At 42.2% G+C, this 23,012-nt stretch overlaps 1 protein-coding gene across 2 annotated transcripts in view; it reads left to right on the top strand.

Annotated features, from left to right (window-relative positions):
- The window catches only part of wdr11 (WD repeat domain 11), a 229,569-nt gene extending 217,122 nt beyond the window's left edge, over window positions 1-12,447 (top strand). For both annotated transcript variants that reach the window (XM_029753425.1, XM_029753424.1), the window contains exons 25-29: window positions 8,564-8,729; window positions 9,334-9,431; window positions 9,673-9,818; window positions 10,235-10,314; window positions 11,026-12,447. In XM_029753425.1, coding sequence (XP_029609285.1) covers window positions 8,564-8,729; window positions 9,334-9,431; window positions 9,673-9,818; window positions 10,235-10,314; window positions 11,026-11,207 — 672 coding nt within the window. In that variant the 3' untranslated portion in view covers window positions 11,208-12,447. The remainder of the gene's footprint in view (window positions 1-8,563; window positions 8,730-9,333; window positions 9,432-9,672; window positions 9,819-10,234; window positions 10,315-11,025) is intronic.
- The last annotated feature ends 10,565 nt before the right edge of the window (window positions 12,448-23,012 follow it).

Raw genomic sequence — 23,012 nt, 5'->3', positions numbered from 1 at the left:
CGCTGCAGCTAGGTATTGGAACGAGACGCAACAAACACTCAAACTGGACAGTTTTATTTCAATCTCTTCATTCAAAGACTCAATCATGGACACACTTACTGACAGTTGTGGCTGCTTTGGGTGATGTATTGTTGTCTCTATCTTCTTGCCCTTTGTGTTGTTGTCTGTGCCCAATACCTTTGTACCATGTTTTTTGCTGCTACCATGTGCTGCTGCCATGTTGTGTTTCTATCATGTTGTTGTCATGTTATGTTGCTACCATGCTGTGTTGTCACGTGCTGCTACCTTGCTATGTTGTTGTCTTCGGTCTCTCTTATGTAGTGTTGTTGTCTCTTGTTGTGATGTGTGTTTTTGTACTATATCTTTTTTTGTATTTATTTTTATTTTCATCCCCGCCCCCGTCCCCGCCGGAGGCCTTTTGCCTTTTGGTAGGCTGCCATTGTAAATAAGAATGTGTTCTAAACTAACCTGCCTAGTTAAATTAAGGTTAAATTAAAAAAAATGTATCAGCCTATGTGACATCAAATAGGGCTGATTACAAAAATTGTTGCCTGAAATAAAGCACAGTGCACTACGATAAACTGCATTTAACGGCTTCAATAAAGTGGCAGTTACGTTCATATAGAGGATGTTGCAATAGTCGACAACCGATAGGAACGTCAACTGAATAATCTGCTTTCTACTCTTTAGTGAGTTGCAGGACCTATTTCTATACAAGAAGCCCATTTTATTCTCAGCTTCTTAACTAACTGATCATTATGTTTTTTAAAAGACAGCGTTTCATCTATCCAGATGCCCAGATATTTGTGGGCACAGACATGATCAATATGGACTCTATCCAAAGTACATCACCACCTTCCGGAGACACCTGAAACCTCACCTCTTTAAGGAATACCTGGGATAGGACAAAGTAATCCTTCTAACACCCCCCCCCCCCCCCTAAAAGATTTAGATTTACTATTGTAAAGTGGTTGTTCCACTGGATATCATAAGGTGAATGCACCAATTTGTAAGTCGCTCTGGATAAGAGCGTCTGCTAAATGACTTAAATGTAAATGTACATAGGCTTAAATCATCAGAATTGTTTATGTGCTGGAGAATAACATATACTTAGTTTTTTTTACCTGCATTCAGTAATACAAAGAAGGCAGACTATAGTTCAGATAGAGCCTGGTCAACCGTGGGGACAATAGCATACACAACAGTATCATCGGCATACAAGTGCACGTTAACATTTTTTACAGACAAGTTGATATTGTTATTGTGAACAGTGAAAATTACAGGACCCAGAATCAACCCCCGCGGGACACCTTTTGTAATATCCAGTAAACCCGTTTTAACATCAGTACATAAACAGTGCATTCGGAAAATATTCAGACCCCTTGACTTTTTCCACATTACAGCCTAATTCTAAAATGGTTCCACACACAGCCTACAAGCCACTGATGCAGACCTTTGGAACATCTACATTTTGCTTCATAGTCTAATAAATTAATGTAATATAGCCTACACCTTCACAATAAAACCATTATTTATTTTAGACGGGTCTAAAGAAACATGATATGAAGGAAATGTAGTCTATTTCAGAAGAACAGAATAGCATACTCTGAGTTGTCCTTATGTTAGGTCCTGATCTGGCTATGCCATATCATTTAGCAGACTAGATTTTCTTAGAATTCCGTGGCATTATTTTATAGTATGAAGAATACAATTGAACAAAGCTGAATAAAATAGAAAGGCTATTTTTCTCCAAACGATTTGATGGAGTGCGCAAATGCGGCTATTCTGTGTTGAGCGGTTAACAAAGAAATAGGTACTCTTTTATGCTTCATTTAGAGTTATTAATGAAACGTTAGTTGTTCTACAAACATTGGGCTATATGTTTTTATTTTTAATACATTGTAAGGCTGCATGATGTGACTAATGATGATTTGAAAAAAGTTGCTTGAAAGGCATGAACTCTGCTTTGTTTTTTGCGCAGGCTGTACACACTTCGTCAGTCTCTCATTTACACTTGATAATGCTTCCAATTTCCCAGCGGCATCCCGTTTGTCTGGCCATAATGCACCCTAAAAAAAAAACATGCCTTTTGCAGCCCTTCTCCCTGTGTGCTGCCTGCTCCGAAGCACCACTCACCTCACTCACACAGCTCTCCATCACGTCAGCTGGTCTTTCACACAGGCTATAAGTGAAGATAGACACATCGGGGACGCAACTGTCCGTGTCCTTATCAAATTCCGAGGTGCATATTGAAGATATTGTAAGAACTGTCCACATTTACTTTTTGTCAGCCAACAAGATGAGTAGGCCTGAAGAGCAGCAAAAGCACTAGCCTATGTCAATCTACAAAAGTTGAGCTATTCTGTGCGAGAAATAAATATTCCAAACAAAATCTGGGACAGTTGTGGGATGCGATAGATCCCAAATTAACACAACCACTATAATAAAAAAATATGAAAGGTTTTTGCCGAATGAGGCTGACGCAACACATCAGAATGTTTAGCTGAAAATGTTGATCAACTATTACACTTTCTTCACATTATAAGCGCAGCGTTGCACACACGGCAGTAGGCTATAAGCGCGAATGTTCCATTAGCGGGAAAACATCAAAATTGACCACAAATGTGATTATGCATGTTATGCTTTTATTATAAAGGTGCATTTTTATGGTGAAAATGATCTTCCCAAAACTTGAAACTCGTGCTGCATACAGTATTGTAAAGTGGATTAATGTGCTTCTTTTTAAGAAGTTATTTGGCCACTTTAGTTGTGATACAAACCTTATCAAAACATGAGGTGTGCGACTAGGATTCGACAAAGTAAAGAAAATTAAGTATCGTTTCTTGCCTTAACCTGTTCATCATTCACAAGTGATAACATATAATTTGTAAGTGATAGGCTAATATTATCACCCATCAGACTATTCTTGATTTAATCTTGGCTTTACATATACTAAATAATATATGTGTGAAGTTCGTTTTGATTTAGAATGGACCATTAACATGCACCTGACTTGAAACGGGCAGGGGAAAAAATACATGTCATCTCTGCACTTAAATAGCGAATGGAGGACACTTTTCCTGTGGTTCTTTTTCATACTTTCATACTCCTGTTGTAAAGATAAGCAAGGTGTTTTATATTTGCTTAATATTAGGAAAGTTGAGAAATAAATATAGTAGGCTTAGCCTATAGAAAGCTGATGGGATTCTTCTCTTTTTAAGAGAGGCCATCAATCTGTTTTCTCGCACAATTGCATCGCCTATAGAAATGTTGTGCAACATGACCTCATGGACTCTCATGAAGTGTTTGATTAAATTTTCGATGGCATTTGCATTGATGTCATAGTGATTAGAGGGACAATAGAGTGCTGAGTACCAGGCAGTTAGCACATTTGGTTGGCTACTAATGACCATTAGCAGCATTGGAGCTTGGAGAAGCCTAATTACCGTGACTAAATGGTCATGTGGAATTTGACTGACTCGTGACCACCGGTGTGGCAGTAATACGGTCACCCCAACAGCCCTAATCTACACACACTACCCCATAAATTTATTAAAAACCTAAATATCACTTTTACATAAGTATTCAGATTCTTTACTCAGTACTTTGTTGAAGCACCTTTTTCAGCAATTACAGCCTACAAGCTTGGCACACCTGTATTTGGGGAGTTTCTCCCATTCTTTTCTGCAGATCTTCTCATGCTCTGTCAGGTTGGATGTGGATGATGTTCAGTCTGGTTCAAGTCCAGGCTCTGGCTGGGTCACTCAAGGACATTCAAAGAGTTGTCCCAAAGCAACTCCTGCATTGTCTTGGCTTTGTGCTTAGGGTCGCTGTCCTGTTGGAAGGTGAACCTTCACCCCAGTCTGAGGTCCTGAGCGTTCTGAAGCAGGTTTTCATCAAGGATCTGTCTGTACTTTGCTCCGTTCATCTTTCCTGACTAGTCTCCCAGTCCCTGCCACTGACAAACATCCCCACAGCATGATGCTGCCACCTCCATGCTTCACCGTAGGGATGGTGAAAGGTTTCCTACAGACGTGACACTTGGCATTCAGGCCGAAGAGTTCAATCTTTGTTTCATCAGACCAGAGAATCTTGTTTCTCATGGTCTGAGAGTCTTTTGGTGCCTTTTAGCAAACTCCAAGCGAGCTGTCATATGCCTTTTACCGAGGAGTGGCTTCCGTCTGGCCACACTACCATAAAGGCCTGATTGGTGGAGTGCTGCAGAGATGGTTGTCCTTCTGGAAGATTCTCCACATAGGAGCTCTGTCAGAGTGACCATTGGGCTCTTGGTCACCTCCCTGACCAAGGCCCTTCTCCCCCGATTGCTCAGTTTGACAGGGCGGCCAGCTCTAGGAAGATTCTTGGTGGTTCCAAATTTCTTCCATGTAAGAATGATGGCGGCAACTGTGTTCTTGAGGACCTTCAATGCTGCAGAAATGTTTTGTACCCTTCCCCAGATCTGTGCCTTGACACAATCCTATCTCGGAGTTCTGACATGCACTGTCAACTGTGGGACCTTATATAGAAAGGTGTGTGCCTTCCCAAATCATGTCCAATCAATTGAATTTACCACAAGGGGACTCCAAGTTGTAGAAACATCTCAAGGATGATCAACGGAAACAGGAAGCACCTGAGCTCAATTTCGAATCTCATAGCAAAGGGTGAATATGTAAATAATAATTTTAATACATTTGGAAAAATGTCTAAATAAACAGTTTTGGCTTTGTCATTATGGGGTATTGTGTGTAGATTGCTGAGGAGGTTTTATTTAATACATTTTAGAATAAGGCTGTACCGTTAAAAAATGTGGAAAAAATTCAGTGGGTTTGAATACTTTCCGAATGCACTGTACATTGTGTTCTATCTGTCAAATAATTTTTAAACAAGCTACATTCAGGCTGCTCTAGGCCAATTGAGGAAAGCGTCTGAATTAGCAGTGAGTGATCAAAAGTATTGAAAGCCTTCGACAGGTCAATGAAGAGGGCAGCACAACGTTTCCTTTTATCCACAGCGTTAACCACATGATTTATAACTAGGGATGCAGCTGAGATGATGCAATGACCTGGTCTAAAACCCGACTGATGTACATTTAGAATACATTTCAAAGTTCTTAGCTAAGAGATAATCAAGGATTCTAATATTTTTGCTAGGCAAGAAAGTTTAGAAATAGGCCAATAATTATTTAAGTCAGGGGTCACCACCCTTGTGAAGGGGTTGTATATTGGCCGCCTTCCATATCTTGGGGATAGTACCAGAAATAGTCATCAGGTTAAACATATGATTTAATGATTTAGAAATCGGGAGTTGAGAGAGCTGCAGCAAAAATGGATCCAACATATCAGCCCCAGTGGATTTTCCAACAGTCTTAAGCAAGGCATCTAGCACATCACATATAGTAAATTGTTGAAATGAAAACAAAGATTCACTCGAAGTTGATGGGTTTAACAGTCGAGTCAGCTAGGTGCTGGAAGAGCTGTCGATTGATTGACAAGGGTCAATTAAAGCACCGTTTCTCTCAAATACAAATGCTGCCGAAATAAAATGATGATTGAAGCGTCACTTATTCCATTCTTCTCAGTTATGATGCCGGAGTCAGAACTTGCTTAGGCAGGGAAGAAAAGGAATTTGTATTCTTCTGTGCTTTTACTGTTTTCCAACGGCATTGAGATTGCCTGCAATGACGACAAGCTCAGTCTGATGATGCTGCTGTGACACACCGCCCCAGACAATGATGGATCCTCCACCTCCAAATCGATCCCGCTCCAGAGTACAGGCCTCGGTGTAATGCTCATTCCTTCGACGATAAACGTGACTCTGACCATCACCCCTGGTGAGACAACCGTGACTCGTCAGTGAATAGCACTTTTTGTCAGTCCTGTCTGGTCCAGCGACGGTGGGTTTGTGCCCATAGGCGACGTTGTTGCCGGTGTACCTGTCCCGCAGGTGTGATGTTCGGATGTCCTGATCCTGTGCAGGTGTTGTTCCACGTGGTCTGCCTCTGCGGGGACGATCAGCTGTCCGTCCTGTCTCCCTGTAGCGCTGTCTTAGGCATCTCACAGTACGGACATTGCAATTTATTGCCCTGGCCTCATCTACAGTCTTCATGCCTCCTTGCAGCATGCCTAAGGCACGTTGACAGATGAGCAGGGACCCTGGGCATCTTTCTTTTGGGTTTTTACAGAGTCAGTAGAAAGGACTCTTTAGTGTCCTACGTTTTCATAACCATGACCTTAATTGCCTACCGTCTGTAAGCTGTTAGTGTCTTAACGACCGTTCCACAGGTGCATGTTCATTAATTGTTTATGGTTAATTGAACAAGCATGGGAAACAGTGTTTAAACCCTTTACAATGAAGATCTGTGAAGTTAATTGGATTTTTACGGATTATCTTCGAAAGACAGGGTCCTGAAAAAGGTACATTTCTTTTTTTGCTGAGGTTATATACATTTGCTACAATTTCTAAAAACCTATTTTTGCTTTGTCATTATGGGCTATTGTCTGGAGATTTACGAGACAAAACAAACAATTGAATCAATTTTTGAATAAGGCTGTAACTTAACCTCTATGAGCTAGCGTCCCACCTACTCAACAGCCAGTGGAATCCCGTGGCGCGATTTTCAAATACCTTAGAAATGCTATTACTTCAATTTCTCAAACATATGACTATTTTACACCATTTTAAAGACAAGACTCTCGTTAATCTAACCACACTGTCCAATTTCAAAAAGGCTTTACAACGAAAGCAAAACATTAGATTATGTCAGCAGAGTACCCAGCCAGAAATAATCAGACACCCATTTTTCAAGCTAGCATATAATGTCACAAAAACCAAAACCACAGCTAAATGCAGCACTAACCTTTGATGATCTTCATCAGATGACACACCTAGGACATTATGTTACACAATACATGCATGTTTTGTTCAATCGAGTTCATATTTATATCAAAAACCAGCTTTTTACATTAGCATGTGACTAGCATTCCCACCGAACACTTCCGGTGAATTTACTAAATTACTCACGATAAACGTTTACAAAAAATATAATTATGTTAAGAATTATAGATACAGAACTCCTTTATGCAATCGCTATGTCCGATTTTAAAATAGCTTTTCGGTGAAAGCACATTTTGCAATATTCTGAGTAGATAGCCCGGCATCACAGGCTAGCTATTTTGACACCCACCAAGTGTGTCACTCACCAAACTAAGATTTACTATAAGAAAAATTGGATTACCTTTGCTGTTCTTCGTCAGAATGCACTCCCAGGACTTCTACTTCAATAACAAATGTTGGTTTGGTTCAAAATAATCCATAGTTATATCCAAATAGCGGCGTTTTGTTTGTGCGTTCAAGACACTATCCGAAGGGTAAAGAAGGGTGAAGTGCCCGACGCGTTTCGTGACAAAAAAATTCAAAATATTCCATTACCGTACTTCGAAGAATGTCAAACGCGGTTTAAAATCAATTTTTATGCGATTTTTCTCGTAAAAAAGCGATAATATTCCGACCGGGAAACCCTGTTTTAGTTCAAAGACGAAAAATAAAAACTTGGTGTCGCCTGTGCACGCGCCTCAGTCTCATTGTCCTCAGATCGACCACTATCCAAATGCGCTACTGTTTTTCAGCCATGGCCTTCAAAGTCACCATTCATCGTTCTGGCGCCTTCTGAGAGCCTATGGGAGCATTAGAAAATGTCACGTAATGCCAGAGATCCCCTGTTTTGGTTATAGATGATCAAGAAGGCCAAGAAATAGTCAGAGAGAGCGCTTCCCGTTTGGAATCTTCTCAGGTTTTGGCCTGCCAAATGAGTTCTGTTATACTCACAGACACCATTCAAACAGTTTTAGAAACTTTAGGGTGTTTTCTATCCAAATCAAACAATTATATGCATATTCTAGTTACTGGGCAGGAGTAGTAACCAGATTAAATCGGGTACGTTTTTTATCCGGCCGTGCAAATACTGCCCCTATCCCCAACAGGTTAACAAAATGTGGAAAAAGTCGAAGGGTCTGAATATTTTCCAAATGCACTTTATGCTTGAAAGTCTGGAGATCCTAAACATGTTTATGTTAACTACTGGTCAATTACTCACTGGTCCATAGTGTATGGCCACCATTCTTTACCTGATTAAAGGTATAAATAATTACTGTGTTTTTCCCTCCTCTCCTCTCATTTACTCTCTGCACCTCTTTTCTTTGTTCTTTATTTTGATCCCCATTAGCTGACGCCTTGGCCCTAGCGACCGCTAGTCTCCCTGGAGTCCACAAAAGAAAGACATTACAAGCATAACAGAGATGCCCCAAAAACATATGAAATACACTGTCAATTTTGCAGTTGTCACAATGGACAACGGTAGACATCACAGACATTGAATAAAGAACAGTGAGACGAGAGAACTCAAAGAAACAAAATACTTCTGACACAAACCCTCTTAACTTCCCTGTCTCTCTCTCACGGTCTTTACCCCCAATAAAGAAATGAAAACAGTTGCAAGCTGTGGGACTGCCTCCTTTAAAATAACAAATAGTCTTAAAACATTTTTCTTCTGCCTTCTCTCCCTCAGACGGACCGAGCGGTGCAGTTGCTGTTGGAGACTAGTGCTGACAACCCCAGTTACTACTGTGACTCGCTGAAGGCGTGTCTGGTGACCACCATCACCTCCTCAGGGCCCTCCCAGAGCACCATCAAACTAGTGGCCACCAACATGATCGCCAACGGCAAACTGGCAGGTAACTGGAAGCCATATAATTAAATATAACTCTAGTTTATGGAAGGTTTATGACATCTGCCACTCTAGTATTTTATTTCTAAGCTGCCCTCCCAGAGCACCATCAAACTGGTGGCCACAATCATGATCGCCAAAGGCAAGCTGGCATGTACTGGTGGCCATAAAGCTAAATAGAACACTAGTTCCATTAAGTTTTATGATGTCAGTCACTCTAGTATTATACTGTATATCTACGCAGGTGGCAACAAAGAGACTATTGTTTCAACTGTGGTACCATTGTGGTGTATGCCATGGGATCTTCCTATCTTGGCTCTAATACCCAGATCAGCCTAGGCAGAGCCTCTGCCATTGCACAACCCCCACCTCTAGTTCTATGGAGTAGGTTGTGTGTTGAGTGTATTATTATGCAGTGTATTATTACCACGGTCCCCTTCTGCAGCACAACAGCTCACATAACAGGTAGTTTAACTCCACAGCCCATTAAAAAAAGGCCTTGTAGCGCAGTTATAGTTTCCCTTAGTAATCCACCCTCAACCACCCTCATCTCACACACTCCATCACTCTCTCTGTCTCGCTCTCTCTCACTCTTTTTCTCCGTCTGTCAGAGGGAGTGCAACTGCTGTGTTTGATTGACAAAGCTGCGGACGCATGCCGATACCTGCAGACCTATGGGGAGTGGAATCGCGCTGCCTGGCTGGCTAAGGTAACTTATCTTTCACTCATCTGTCCATCATCAACATCCCATTTAAAGTATTAGGGCCAGAGAAACTCTCAAATCATATTGCTGGGCTGGCGTCAAGGAGATGGTTCGTTGCAAATCAAGAGTGTACTGTAATATAAAATGTTGTAGTATTTAAGATGAAGCCTATAAAACATAATTGAAATTATAACTTGATCGCTTATGTGTGTCTCTGTATGTGCATGTGCCTGCACATGTGTGTCAGGTGCGTCTGAACCCGGCAGAGAGCTCAGACGTGCTAAAGCGTTGGGCAGAGCACCTCTGCTCCCCCCAGGTCAACCAGAAGTCTAAGGCCATCCTAGTGCTGCTATCCTTGGGCTGCTTCCATAAAGTAGGAGAGATGCTCCAAAGGTAACAGTAACAGCCTCTCTCTCATGTTCCCCATTATCAGCTCCTCTGGGACTTTATTCTGCTTTCTGCTCAGCTCTGTGTTAACCATGACTCTGTCTCCATATTGGTCCTCATTGTCTAACTTTGAGCATTTACAAAGGTGTGGTGGTGCTCTCCTACCTTGCTTCTCTCGTCACATTCAATATTGATCTGCTCTGTGTAAGTAGACCTGCTGTCTCAGTGGCAGCCTGCATTTTAATGTGCCTCTCCCCATGACGCATCTCAAATGAAATTAGAAAGGCGTGTGGCTGGCAGGTTGACGTGAAACTTCAAGAAAGTTGTGATGAAAGTCTCTCTTCCACCCCTCCTCCTCTCTCTCTCTCTCTCTACCTCTTTCTCCCATCCATCCATCCATCCATCAATCTCAACTGTGACAGCATGAGGTACTTTGACCGTGCAGCGCTCTTCATTGAAGCCTGCCTGAAGTACGGTGTGATGGAGGCCAACGATTCCACCAATATCCTTTCAAAGTCAAGACATCATACAGTCTGGCTGTGCAAATCAGGTTATTCTCAATCTTTCTCACATAAAGTTTGTCTAGTCTAATACTACAACAGTCTGGAACAGAATGGACTTACTGTACCTTTATAGTACAGTTCACATGCTTTATTTTCTTTACCTGAAGAGTGGACACCACACTACCTTTTGTACTTTGATGTTTTATTCAGACAGAAGAGAGGGAGATTGATGAATAGGTGAAACAGTATGAAGGGTTGAGGCGGGGATTGAACCCCAGTCTCCGGGGTTGTGGTACACAGTATGTGCAGAGCCAGAAGTGTTAACACTCAACTACAGGCTGAACACTTCACATCCTTTATCCAACCAGATCTTACTGTGCATTGGGGTTTGTCTGTTTCTTGTTTTTAGCACACTTTATTTAGCAACTTAAATTCACTGCCCCTCTTTAAATAGCTAGGTTAGGCTACTTTCTGTCTAAGATATCAGAGAACTCGAACACAGAGAACAAAAACTCGGATTGTTATCCTGGAGGGGCATACCCTGCTAGGTTAGCCCTAGAGAGTAGTCTGCTGTGTGTCTGTTCCATGAGTAATCTTGATTGAGAGGAATCGAAAGTGTTGTTGCGCAGAAGGTCCTGGGTTCGGGCCCATTGAGTGTTTTTATTTGATACCATTTCCCAGTGTTTTCTCCTTGACCTATGTGTTGCCACATAAGCTGATCGGGGCTGCGTTCGTGGACTACGCCCGACTGCTGCGCACCCTGGGCCTGAGGGAGAGCGCCGCGTTCTGGGCATCGCGGGCAGGGGGCGCCGGAGAGCAGCTGCTGGAAGAACTCTTCCAGGGAGAGGGGGCAGTGCCCGAGGAAACGGAGGGCATGGAGAACACCGAGTGATCCCTGAGTGTGGAGGAGAGGGGAGGAGTTGCCCATAAGCAAAGATTTATGATCAGCTAACGCTCACCCCCTCCTAATCGTAACTATTACAGGTGAAAATGCAAAACTGATCTTGGATCAGTGTTCTAGGGGCAATTTAGGGGGAGAGGAGAGGAAGTGTTTGTCACTGGAGATTGCCATATCTGTTAATATGTTTGTGTGTGTTCTGATTCATCACATGATCAGTGTATGTGTATGCATGTCGATTTCTCCCCCAGTGGCAGGCCAAATGGAACCATACACTCACTTACACAGCAAATGCATACATTCATCTAATGCATCAATTTATGGTTATTAAGAACAGATTAAGAGATTATAATCAGTTTTTGTTGATTGATTTCAGGTTTTGAATGGTCTGTTAGCTTTATTTTGAGTGTTTTGTAATAATCTTCTGTGGAAGATTCAATCAAAGTTTGCTGACTGTCGATGTACTGCTATTACTGTTTAAAGCAGTTAAAAGTGGCACAACCTTTTATCCTTCAACATTCTGTATTATGCACTCCCTTTTATTTAATGCTGGTGCCAGTGTAAATTCAATTCATGTTTAAATGTTTGAATGAATGACATTAGGTCAAGTGAGTGTCCATTCCCTGTAGCTCAGACATGAAACATGTCCCACACAGTGTACCTGACCTGGGTTCAAATACTATTTGAAATCTTTCAAATACTTTGAGTGTTTGCTTTAGCCTGCTTGGAGTGTCAGATGGGCATGGTTTGCACGGTTGAGACGTATCTATTGGTTATATTGCAACAGGCAAGCTCAGTCAAGCACAGCTAAGTATTTGTGGTAGAATTTGAGCCCCGGTCTGCTGTGTAGTAACTGAGAGTAGGTGGTATAGAGTAGCTCTATTAAGACTGACCAAAGCCAGGCATAGTTAGCACAGGGGACTGCATTCATCAACTTGTCCCTGCATTACAGATGGGACACTGATGAGGCTCTTCCTCTAGTCTAGTTAGCCAGGATTGTTTGCGCTAACAGACACAGTATATTATACCCCTACACAGAAGAGAGGATTTGACCACTGTTAGCTATAAGGGCTTCTTGGTTAATATATAAAATGTGGGCATGAAGTATTCAACAGTTGGATTGCAGATTGATCTCCAGCTTTTTCCTATAAGGACATAAGATGTCAGTTTAATTGTGTTTTCTGATGTGTGAAGTATGAGTATGTCTCATTAAAATATCATGTTGAGCAAATCATTCTAATGGACCAGAAAATACAGAATCAGCATGAAGTTGACTGCTGTTCTGTCAAGATCACTAAAAGTCCTCCCTCATCAGGAGCTTGGCATTGGCTGGTACCAGGCTCAGGACTAAAATGAGCCAATCAGCAAGTACTTCCTGTTGCATACTGTAGGGTTGCATTCTAAAGGATCCACAAACTGCATTACACAATCTGTATCTAAGTACAGTTGAAGTCAGAAGTTTACATACACCTTAGCCAAATACATTTAAACTCAGTTTTTCACAATTCCTGACAATTAATCCTAGTAAAAGGTCAGTTAGGATCACCACTTTATTTTAAGAATGTGGAATGTCAGAATAATAACAGAGAATTATTTATTTCAGCTTTTTTTTCTTTCATCACATTCCCAGTGCGTCAGAAGTTTACATACACTCAATTAGTATTTGGTAGCATTGCCTTTAAATTGTTTAACCTGGGTCAAACATTTCGGGTAGACTTTCACAAGCTTCCCACAATAAGTTGGTTGAATTTTGGCCCATTCCCCCTGACAGAGCTGGCGTAACTGAGTCAGGTGTGTAGGCCTCCTTGCTCGCATACGGTTTTTCAGTTCTGCCCACAAATATTCTATGGGATTGAGGTCAGGGCTTTGTGATGGCCACTCCAATACCTTGACTTTGTTGTCCTTAAGCCATTTTGCCACAACTTTGGAAGTATGCTTGGGGTCATTGTCCATTTGGAAGACCCATTTTGCGACCAAGCTTTAACTTCCTAACTGATGTCTTGAGATGTTGCTTCAATATATCCACATCATTTTTCATCCTCATGATGCCATCTATTTTGTGAAGTGCACCAGTCCCTCCTGCAGCAAAGCACCCCCACAACATGATGCTGCCACCCCTGTGCGTCATGGTTGGGATGGTGGTGTTCGGCTTGCAAGTCTCCCCCTTTTTCCTCCAAACATAATTATGGTCATTATTAACGCTTCTATTTTTGTTTCATCAGACCGGACCGGAGGATATTTCTCCAAAAAGTACAATCTTTATCCCCATGTGCAGTTGCAAACCGTAGACTGGCTTTTTTATGGCGGTTTTGTAGCAGTGGCTTCTTCCTTGCTGAGCGGCCTTTGAATGGTTATGTCAATATAGGACTCGTTTTACTGTGGATATAGATACTTTTGTACCTGTTTCCTCCAGCATCTTCACCATGTCCTTTGCTGTTGTTCTGACTCGTTTTACTGTGGATATAGAAACTTTTGTACCTGTTTCCTCCAGCATCTTCACCATGTCCTTTGCTGTTGTTCCATGTCCTTTGCTGTTGTTCACTTTTCACACCGAAGTACGTTCATCTCTAGGAGACAGAACGCGTCTCCTTCCTGAACGGTATGATGGCTGTGTGGTCCCATGGTGTTTATACTTGCATACTATTGTTTGTACTTGCATACTATTGTTTGTACAGATGAACGTGGTACCTTCAGGCGTTTGGAAATTGCTCCCAAGGATGAACCAGACTTGTGGAGGTCTACCATTTTTTTTCTGAGGTCTTGGCTGATTTCTTTTGATTTTCCCATGATGTCAAGCAAAGAGGCACTGAGTTTGAAGGTAGGCTTTGAAGTACTTCCACAGGTACACCTCCAATTATATCAATTAGCATATCAGAGGCTTCTAAAGCCATGACATCATTTTCTGGAATTTCCCAAACTGTTTAAAGGCACAGTCAACTTAGTGTATGTAAACTTCTGACCCACTGGAATTGTGATACAGTGAATTATAAGTGAAATAATCTGTCTGTAAACAATTGTTGGAAAAATGACTTGTGTCATGCACAAAGTAGATGTCCTAACCGACTTGCCAAAACTATAGTTTGTTAACAAGAAATATGTGGAGTGGTTTAAAAACGAGTTTTAATGACTCCAACCTAAGTGTATGTAAACTTCCGACTTCAACTGTATCAGTAGGCTAAACCAGTCTAACTGTTGACTCACACCCACATACCAAAAACTGTATAGCTCTTAAACCACTCACCAAAAATGACCAATCCCATGTCAACTCTTCCATATAGGGTGTTAGGAGAGCGGGTAAAATATTGTTTTTTTTCCCCTGACTCGTCTGTCTTGTTAAAAGTCAAAACTATTAAAGAAATTAATTATTTAAAAAAATATATACAAAAAAATATGTGAATGATGTACATGAAAAGTAATTCTGTGTTTAGTAGCACTTGTATTATGTTTTCTTGTTCTGAAGTGATATTGTAACTAAATCCGTGTGTCGTTCTGTTGCCGAAACACGTGACTGCTGTTCTAGTCTGGGATGTTGTTGACCACCCTAGGCAATGTCACTATGGTAACCCACGCTTATTTTGGGGATTACACAGGGCTTAGTTCCCACATATCCATGTCATGTAGTTTGTGTGTTTGGAGTTTTAGTTTCCATTATGCCTGAAATGGACTAGAGTCCAGACCATAGAAATATAATCTATGGTTTACTATTTCTATGGTCTAAAAGATCCAATTAGTTGATATGATACTGTTTATTTTGATCTAATCATGTCCTACAGTATTGTCAAAGTAATATTGGCCCCCACTGTACTCCTAGCCTGGTCCCAAATCTATTTATGCTGTCTTGCCAATGCTGCCATAGGAGTTGGCAAGACAGCACAAACAGACCTGGAATCAGGCTACTGTACCCCTTCCTTCTGGTGTCTTTTAAAGTAGATTTGTATTAACAACTGCTGCTTTGTTTCATTTTGTTGTTAAACTTTACAGAACAACTGTCTGCCTTTTAAGAGGTTAATTGTATGTGACTTAGACGTTAACTACATATAGAAAAAAAATCTGCCTTTTTATTTTGTTTTGATTGAAGACAATTTAGAATTTTGACGGTGTCAAAAATGGAAAAGCTTTGCCTTTTTTTCTTGTCGTCTCATAATGTTTACACTGAGTGACCCTCACATCCGCTTTGAGCTTTATAAATCTTGTTCTAGAAAAAAAAATCAATGGATAGCAATAAAAGCATTTAAAGTATCTACCTATATTGTGTCTATCTCTCTATCTGACCACATGAGGGCACTGTTGCACTATGAGAGAGACAAAGTGAGTAAAAAAGTGTATCAAACAGCCATGGACAGACTGGAATACCTTTGGGAAATCCCTTTTGCACATTAAATCAAATGTTAAGTAATTTAAAACGTCTAAGCCGTGGGGAGGGTCTAAGCTGACATGGAATTGTTTTCAGGAGGTCATACCATGGATTGTTTAGGTATTTGATTTTGGATTTTAGCACCCCTTTAAGTATAAAAACATATATTCAAATTATTGGATAAAATGTTTTATTTGGCCTTTACTAGCTCATAGAAATGCATTGAATAACACATTCATAAATGGCAAAAAAGGAATAAGGTTTTGAGTGTATGTCCTATATCTTTTGCCTTTTGGTAGGACATCATTGTAAATAAGAATGTGTTCTTAACGGACTTGCCTAGTTAAATAAAGGTTAATTAACTAAAAATATAAAAAAATACCTAGGCAATCGGGAAATATATATATTTTTTACACACATTTAACCCCTTATTTTTGTTGGAACGAAACTAACATTCATTTGTATGGGTTATATTTAGCTGAGTCCCATGACAGTTGTGGAGGTTGTAGAGCACAACAGAGAAGAGTCTCCCTTTTCTAGAGTGGTCATAGTAGTTTGTAGGCCAAACTGTTTGGATGCTGCAGACGTTTTCATGGGAAGACCAATTTTTGGGATGTCTCCTGGTTTGAGACGGCTCTGTAGCTCTGCTACTTTCCACTGCAGATGGCGGAGGGTGACATAAGCGGATGAGGTGGATTGAGACGCAGCCCATGCTAAAAAAACATATCTCTAGAATAAACTCAGATTTTGATGGAGATTTTTTTTTATGTTACTTAGATTGACGCACTGACTAATTCCTTGATCACACCTACAACGTCATTGCGCAAAATGGTACGAAGCATCATCTGGATATGTGTACAACAAAAGTAAAATTCACCTTCTGCTACCTTTTCTGTCAAGCCATCTACGCATACAGTTTGACGAGTAAGTTCGATAAATCCAATGTATGCACCACACAGAACGCACTGCAACTGCCTCTGCATCGCAATGCTGCAAAGCAAACTCAACATTACATTGGAAATTCATGTGCAACTGGTGTACCAAAATGCAATGACGCTGTCGGTGTGATCGAGGTGTAAGGGGGTTTAACTGGCCCTGCTGTGGTTGATCGACCCCCACCCCCCCACGTTTAGAATACATTTTTGTTCCTCTTTCCTGGCAAGTGCTGAGCTGTTGCATCCAAACCAATGTCACGTTTGTGCTGTTGCCTTCTCTCTAGCTCTCTCTCACCTCAATTTATTCAGTCATGTGCATTCTGTTGCTTCTCTTCACTGTGAAATGGAACAAAGAAAGAGGAAAAACAGTCTGAAACAAAAGGTCTTTGGGCCACACAAACAGCCTGATTGTGTGCTGCTGTTTAGTGCTTTAAAGAAAGTGGCTGGGTATGGGTCCCATCCGTTAGACCTGGGCTTTTAGTCCCAAATGGCAACCTATTCCCTATAGTGCACTACTTTTGACCAGGGCCCATAGAGCTGTGGTTAAAAGTAGTGCACTATGTAGGGAATATGGTATCATTTTGGATGCACCCCTGGAACATCAGTATGCTGTAGGGCCTAACAGGGCTGGGCCTGAGCCACAGCTAACCTATTCTCCCCACTGTTCCTCTGTACCTCAAGCCAGCCAGATTGGTCCTGTATTCACCCTGACATCCCCGGTACACCCTCCCATCCGCCGTTTCTCAGAACTGCTCAGATCCATCTACCATCCCTCTACCACCCTGGATGTGGCCCTTCTTTCTCTTTCTTTGTCGCTTTATCTCACTCTATCGCTTGCTTTCTCTCCCCTTCTCTCGCTCTCCCTCAGCTCTAAAGCATAGAGCCAACACTCGATTCTGGACCACACAACACATTGAATTGGTTTTGTCTTTTTCTTAGTTGGTTTCCTGGAATACTTGTTTAGTTCTAGAGATTGAAAGAAAGTACATCACTCTCTTCCTTCTCTCCTCTTTCACCTCTTCATGCCTCTGACTTTCCTCAAAGGCTAGCAGATCAACAGTTCAAGTCTAATTTGCTTAGCTGTAAACAGTCATTGTTCCAGACACTGTTGCATCGTGTATTTATAGTATTTATTCAATACTCGCTCAATCATGACCATGGTCTTCCATGACCATTGTCATGACTGTCCTGTGAGGATAACATGGCTCAGATCAGCTTGGCAATGGTTGACAATAACCAGACCCTCTCCCACCCGCAAAAGGGGGGGTGGGGGGGAGGGAACTTCCGGGTTGACAGCTCACACTACGTTGTAAATTAAGCAGGAGAGAACTCTCACTTTACCCTCCAGTATTAGCTAAAGGAATGCTCTTTGTCTCCCGCCCTCTAACGTCCAACAAGTGAATACCGTAACAATATTTCTAACATAATGTGGGGAATGGTCAGTGGGGAACTCATTTTGTGATGCCATTAAAAACTGTATGGACGAAATACTGTAATTTGGAAAGTATATCCCCTTTATCTGTCAAGTTTCCATCCAATATGGTGTGCATATAATATGAAACAAATATGAAAGTATTTTTCTTAAGATAGGAATGTGATTGTAGGAGGTATAAGAGAATCTATCTCCAATGAACTCTGCATAAGTAAGTAGCCACGCCCCGAGTAAAGTCGGAGAGCATGTCAGACGGACGGAGCCATCCCCTTTGGCCAGATTGCATAAAAAGCCTTGGTAACAAAATTAACATTAGACCAGAAAAGCATGGAGCGGTCACTGCATGTCTGAAATGGTTGGAACTTTGAACCTCAACACGAGGTGAAGAAAATGAACTTGCCTACCAGACCAGGACAAAATAGCTATAAAGTATGTCGCCGTACCAGTGATTGTCTCCCCTCTCAGACAATCACTGGTACGGCTAAGAAGTTCTGAGGAAACATCTCAAAGCCTTACACGTGAGGAGACCCAACCAAACCCCTTTCCAAGAAGGTTTGGTTTTGACAGTGATAAATCAAATCAAATTTATTTATATAGCCCTTCGTATATCAGCTGAAATCTCAGTTCTGTACAGAAACCCAGCCTAAAACCCCAAACTACAAGCAATGCATGTGAAAGAAGCACGGTGGCTAGGAAAAACTCCCTAGGAAAAACTCCCTAGAAAGGCCAAAAACCTAGGAAGAAACCTAGAGAGGAACCAGGCTATGAGCGGTGGCCAGTCCTCTTCTGGCTCTGCCGGGTGGATATTATAACAGAACATGGTCAAGATGTTAACATGTTCATAAATGACCAGCATGGTCAAATAATAATAATAATCATTGTAGTTGTCGAGGTTGCAACAAGCACGTCCGGTGAACAGGTCAGGGTTCCGTAGCCGCAGGCAGAACAGTTGAAACTGGAGCAGCAGCATGGCCAGGTGGACTGGGGACAGCAAGGAGTCATCATGCCAGGTAGTCCCGAGGCATGGTCCTAGGGCTCAGGTCCTCCGAGAGAAAGAAAGAAAAAGAGAGAGAGAGAATTAGAGAGAGCATATTTAAATTCACACAGGACACCGGATAAGACAAGAGAATACTCCAGATGTAACAGACTGACCCTAGCCCCCCGGCACATAAACTACTGCAGCATAAATACTGGAGGCTGAGACAGGAGGGATCAGAAGACATTGTGGCCCCATCCGATGATACCCCCGGACAGGGCCAAACAGGCAGGATATAACCCCACCCACTTTGCCAAAGCACAGCCCCCACACCACTAGAGGGATGTCTACAACCACCAACTTACCGTCCGAAGACAAGGCCGAGTATAGCCCACAAAAATCTCCGCCATGGCACAACCCAAGGGGGGGGCGCCAACCCAGACAGGAAGACCACGTTAGTGACTCAACCCACTCAAGTGACGCACCCATCCCATGGACGGCATGGAAGAACACCAGTAAGTCAGTGACTCAGCCCCTGTAATAGGGTTAGAGGCAGAGAATCCCAGTGGAAAGAGGGGAACCGGCAAGGCAGAGACAGCAAGGGCGGTTCATTGCTCCAGCCTTTCCGTTCACCTTCACACTCCTGGGCCAGACTACACTTAATCATAGGACCTACTGAAGAGATAGGTCTTCAGTAAAGACTTAAAGGTTGAGACTGAGTCTGCGTCTCTCACATGGGTAGGCAGACCATTCCATATAAATGGAGCTCTTTAGGAGAAAGCCCTACCTCCAGCCGTTTGCTTAGAAATTCTAGGGACAATTAGGAGGCCTTCGTCTTGTGACCGTAGCGTACGTGTAGGTATGTACGGCAGGACCAAATCGGAAAGATAGGTAGGAGCAAGCCCATGTAATGCTTTGTAGGTTAGCAGTAAAACCTAGACGATGAACGAAGGCATTCACACGTAAATGCATTCATGATTTCTTACTCCAAACAGGCGGTGGTTCATGTGCAAAGTAAATGATTATTGTGAAAGTAGTTTCCAAATGTATCAACGATACGTCTCTTTCTCGCTCTTTCTCTCTCCCTCCCACTTTTCGTAAACAAGCAGTCATGTTAGTCCGCTGGGGACTTTTCCTCATGTATTAGGTGTATGTTTATTCTGTGTTATTATTTAGTTAACTTCTATGGGCTAGCGTCCACCTGCGGGACACAGCCAGTGAAATATCAGGGTGGCAAATTAAAAAACAAAAAAATGTCAGAATTCAACTTTCTCAAACATACAACTATTTTACACCATCTTAAGTGTTCCCTTTTATTTTTTTGAGCTATATATATATATATATATATATATATATATATACACACACACACACACACACACACACACACACACACACACACACACATACACACATACACACATACACACATACACACATACATACATACATACATACATACATACATACATACATACATACATACATACATACATACATACATAGCCCTTATATTTAGCCTCACAAATAAGTGTTTTTACAATTTTCTTTTCAGGACATCAAGGGCTACAAGTAGACCACAAAACAATTTGACAAACAGTTGCATTCATGCGTTTTATTGACAAATGAGTTCTTCCAAAGCAATTGTTTCAAATCAACTGTTTCAAAGCAACATCATACAAATAAATGTATATGAATGCTGTAAATACAGAGATTGTCTGCTCAGTGAGAAATTAATATGCAACTAGTCTGACAACCGTGTGGAATTTGTGACAGCAACTATGTGAGCTTATTACAGTATTATAGACAATATGTCCTTGGATATCCTATAATCTTCTACGTAGACAAACCCCTTACCTTCTAACAAGTTGTGTAGCTTGTGAGCGTCATAGAGCAAAGCATGTGTGTGTGTGTCTGTGAGTCTCAGCTTTTAATAGCTTGTAGCTCAAACCATTCGGACTCTACAGATGTTTTTGTAAAAAGACCCGGCCCCGGGCCCCTTCGGGATCCACCCTTGTCTCACAAACACAAAAACAGAACTCTTTTATGCACTCGCTATGTCCGATTTTAAAATAGCTTTTCGGTGAAAGCACATTTTGCAATATTCTAAGTAGATAGCCCAGCCATCACAGGATAGCTATTTTGACACCAACCAAGTGTGGTACTCACCAAACTCCGATTTACTATTAGAAAAGTTTGATTACCTTTGGTGTTCTTCATCAGAATGCACTCCCAGGACTTCTACTTCAATAACAAATGTTGGTTTGGTCCCAAATAATCCATAGTTATATCCAAATAGCGGCGTTTTGTTTGTGCGTTCAAGACACTATCCGAAGGGTAAATAAGGGTCACGCGCCCGACGTGTTTCGTGACAAAAAATGTCTAAATATTCCATTACCGTACTTCGAAGCATGTCAACCGCTGTTTAAAATCTATTTTTATGCCATTTTTCTCGTAAAAAAGCGATAATATTCCGACCGGGAGTGGTGGTTATCGTTCAAAGAGAGAGAAAGTAAACATGGAGTCGACTTGGGCACGCGCCCCCCGTCCCATTGTCCTCAGATCGACCACTATCAAAATGCGCTAATGTTTTTCAGCCATGGGCTGCAAAGCCACGATTCAGCTTTCTGGCGCCTTCTGAGAGCCTATGGGAGCGTTAGAAAATGTCACGTCATGCCAGAGATCCCCTGTTTTTGTTAGAGATGATCAAGAAGGCCATGAAATGGTCAGAGAGAGCGCTTCCTGTTTGGAATCTTCTCAGGTTTTGGCCTGCCAAATGAGTTCTGTTATACTCACAGACACCATTCAAACAGTTTTAGAAACTTTAGGGTGTTTTCTATCCAAATCAAACAATTATATGCATATTCTAGTTACTGGGCAGGAGTAGTAACCAGATTAAATCGGGTACGTTTTTTATCCGGCCGTGCAAATACTGCCCCCTAGCCCCAACAGGTTAAACAACACAATGTAACTCCAAGTCAATCACACTTCTGTGAAATCAAACTGTCCACTTAGGAAGCAACACTGATTGACCATAGATTTCACATGCTGTTGTGCAAATGGAATAGACAACAGGTGGAAATTATAGGCAATAAGCAAGACACCCCCAATAAAGTAGTGGTTCTGCAGGTGGAGACCACAGACCACTTCTCAGTTCCTATGCTTCCTGGCTGATGTTTTGGTCACTTTTGAATGCTGGCGGTGCTTTCACTCTAGTGGTAGCATGAGACGGAGTCTACAACCCACACAAGTGGCTCAGGTAGTGCAGCTCATCCAGGATGGCACATCAATGTGAGCTGTGGCAAGAAGGTTTGCTGTGTCTGTCAGCGTAGTGTCCAAAGCATGGAGGTGCTACCAGGAGACAGGCCAGTACATCAGGAGATGTGGAGGAAGCAACAACCCAGCAGCAGGGCAACAACCCAGCAGCAGGACCGCTACCTCCGCCTTTGTGCAAGGAGGAGCAGGAGGAGCACTGCCAGAGCCCTGCAAAATGACCTCCAGCAGGCCACAAATGTGCATGTGTCTGCTCAAACGGTCAGAAACAGACTCCATGAGGGTGGTATGAGGGCCCGACGTCCACAGGTGGGGGTTGTGCTTACAGCCCAACACCGTGCAGGACGTTTGGCATTTGCCAGAGAACACCAAGATTGGCAAATTTGCCACTGGCGCCCTGTGCTCTTCACAGATGAAAGCAGGTTCACACTGAGCACATGTAACAGATGTGACAGAGTCTGGAGACGCCGTGGAGAACGTTCTGCTGCCTGCAACATCCTCCAGCATGACCGGTTTGGCGGTGGGTCAGTCATGGTGAGGGGTGGCATTGCTTTGGGGGGCTGCACAGCCCTCCATGTGCTCGCCAGAGGTAGCCTGACTGCCATTAGGTACCGAGATGAGATCCTCAGACCCCTTGTGAGACCATATGCTGATGCGGTTGGCCCTGGGTTCCTCCTAATGCAAGACAATGCTAGACCTCATGTGGCTGGAGTGTGTCAGCAGTTCCTGCAAGAGGAGGGCATTGATGCTATGGACTGGCCCGCCCGTTCCCCAGACCTGAATCCAATTGAGCACATTTGGGACATCATGTCTCGCTCCATCCACCAAC

The sequence above is a fragment of the Salmo trutta genome, chromosome 5, assembly GCF_901001165.1.
Source record: "Salmo trutta chromosome 5, fSalTru1.1, whole genome shotgun sequence".
Classification (NCBI taxonomy): domain Eukaryota; kingdom Metazoa; phylum Chordata; class Actinopteri; order Salmoniformes; family Salmonidae; genus Salmo; species Salmo trutta.
The sequence above is the reverse complement of the archived record's forward strand: the minus strand, read 5'-3'. Positions and strand labels throughout refer to the sequence as shown.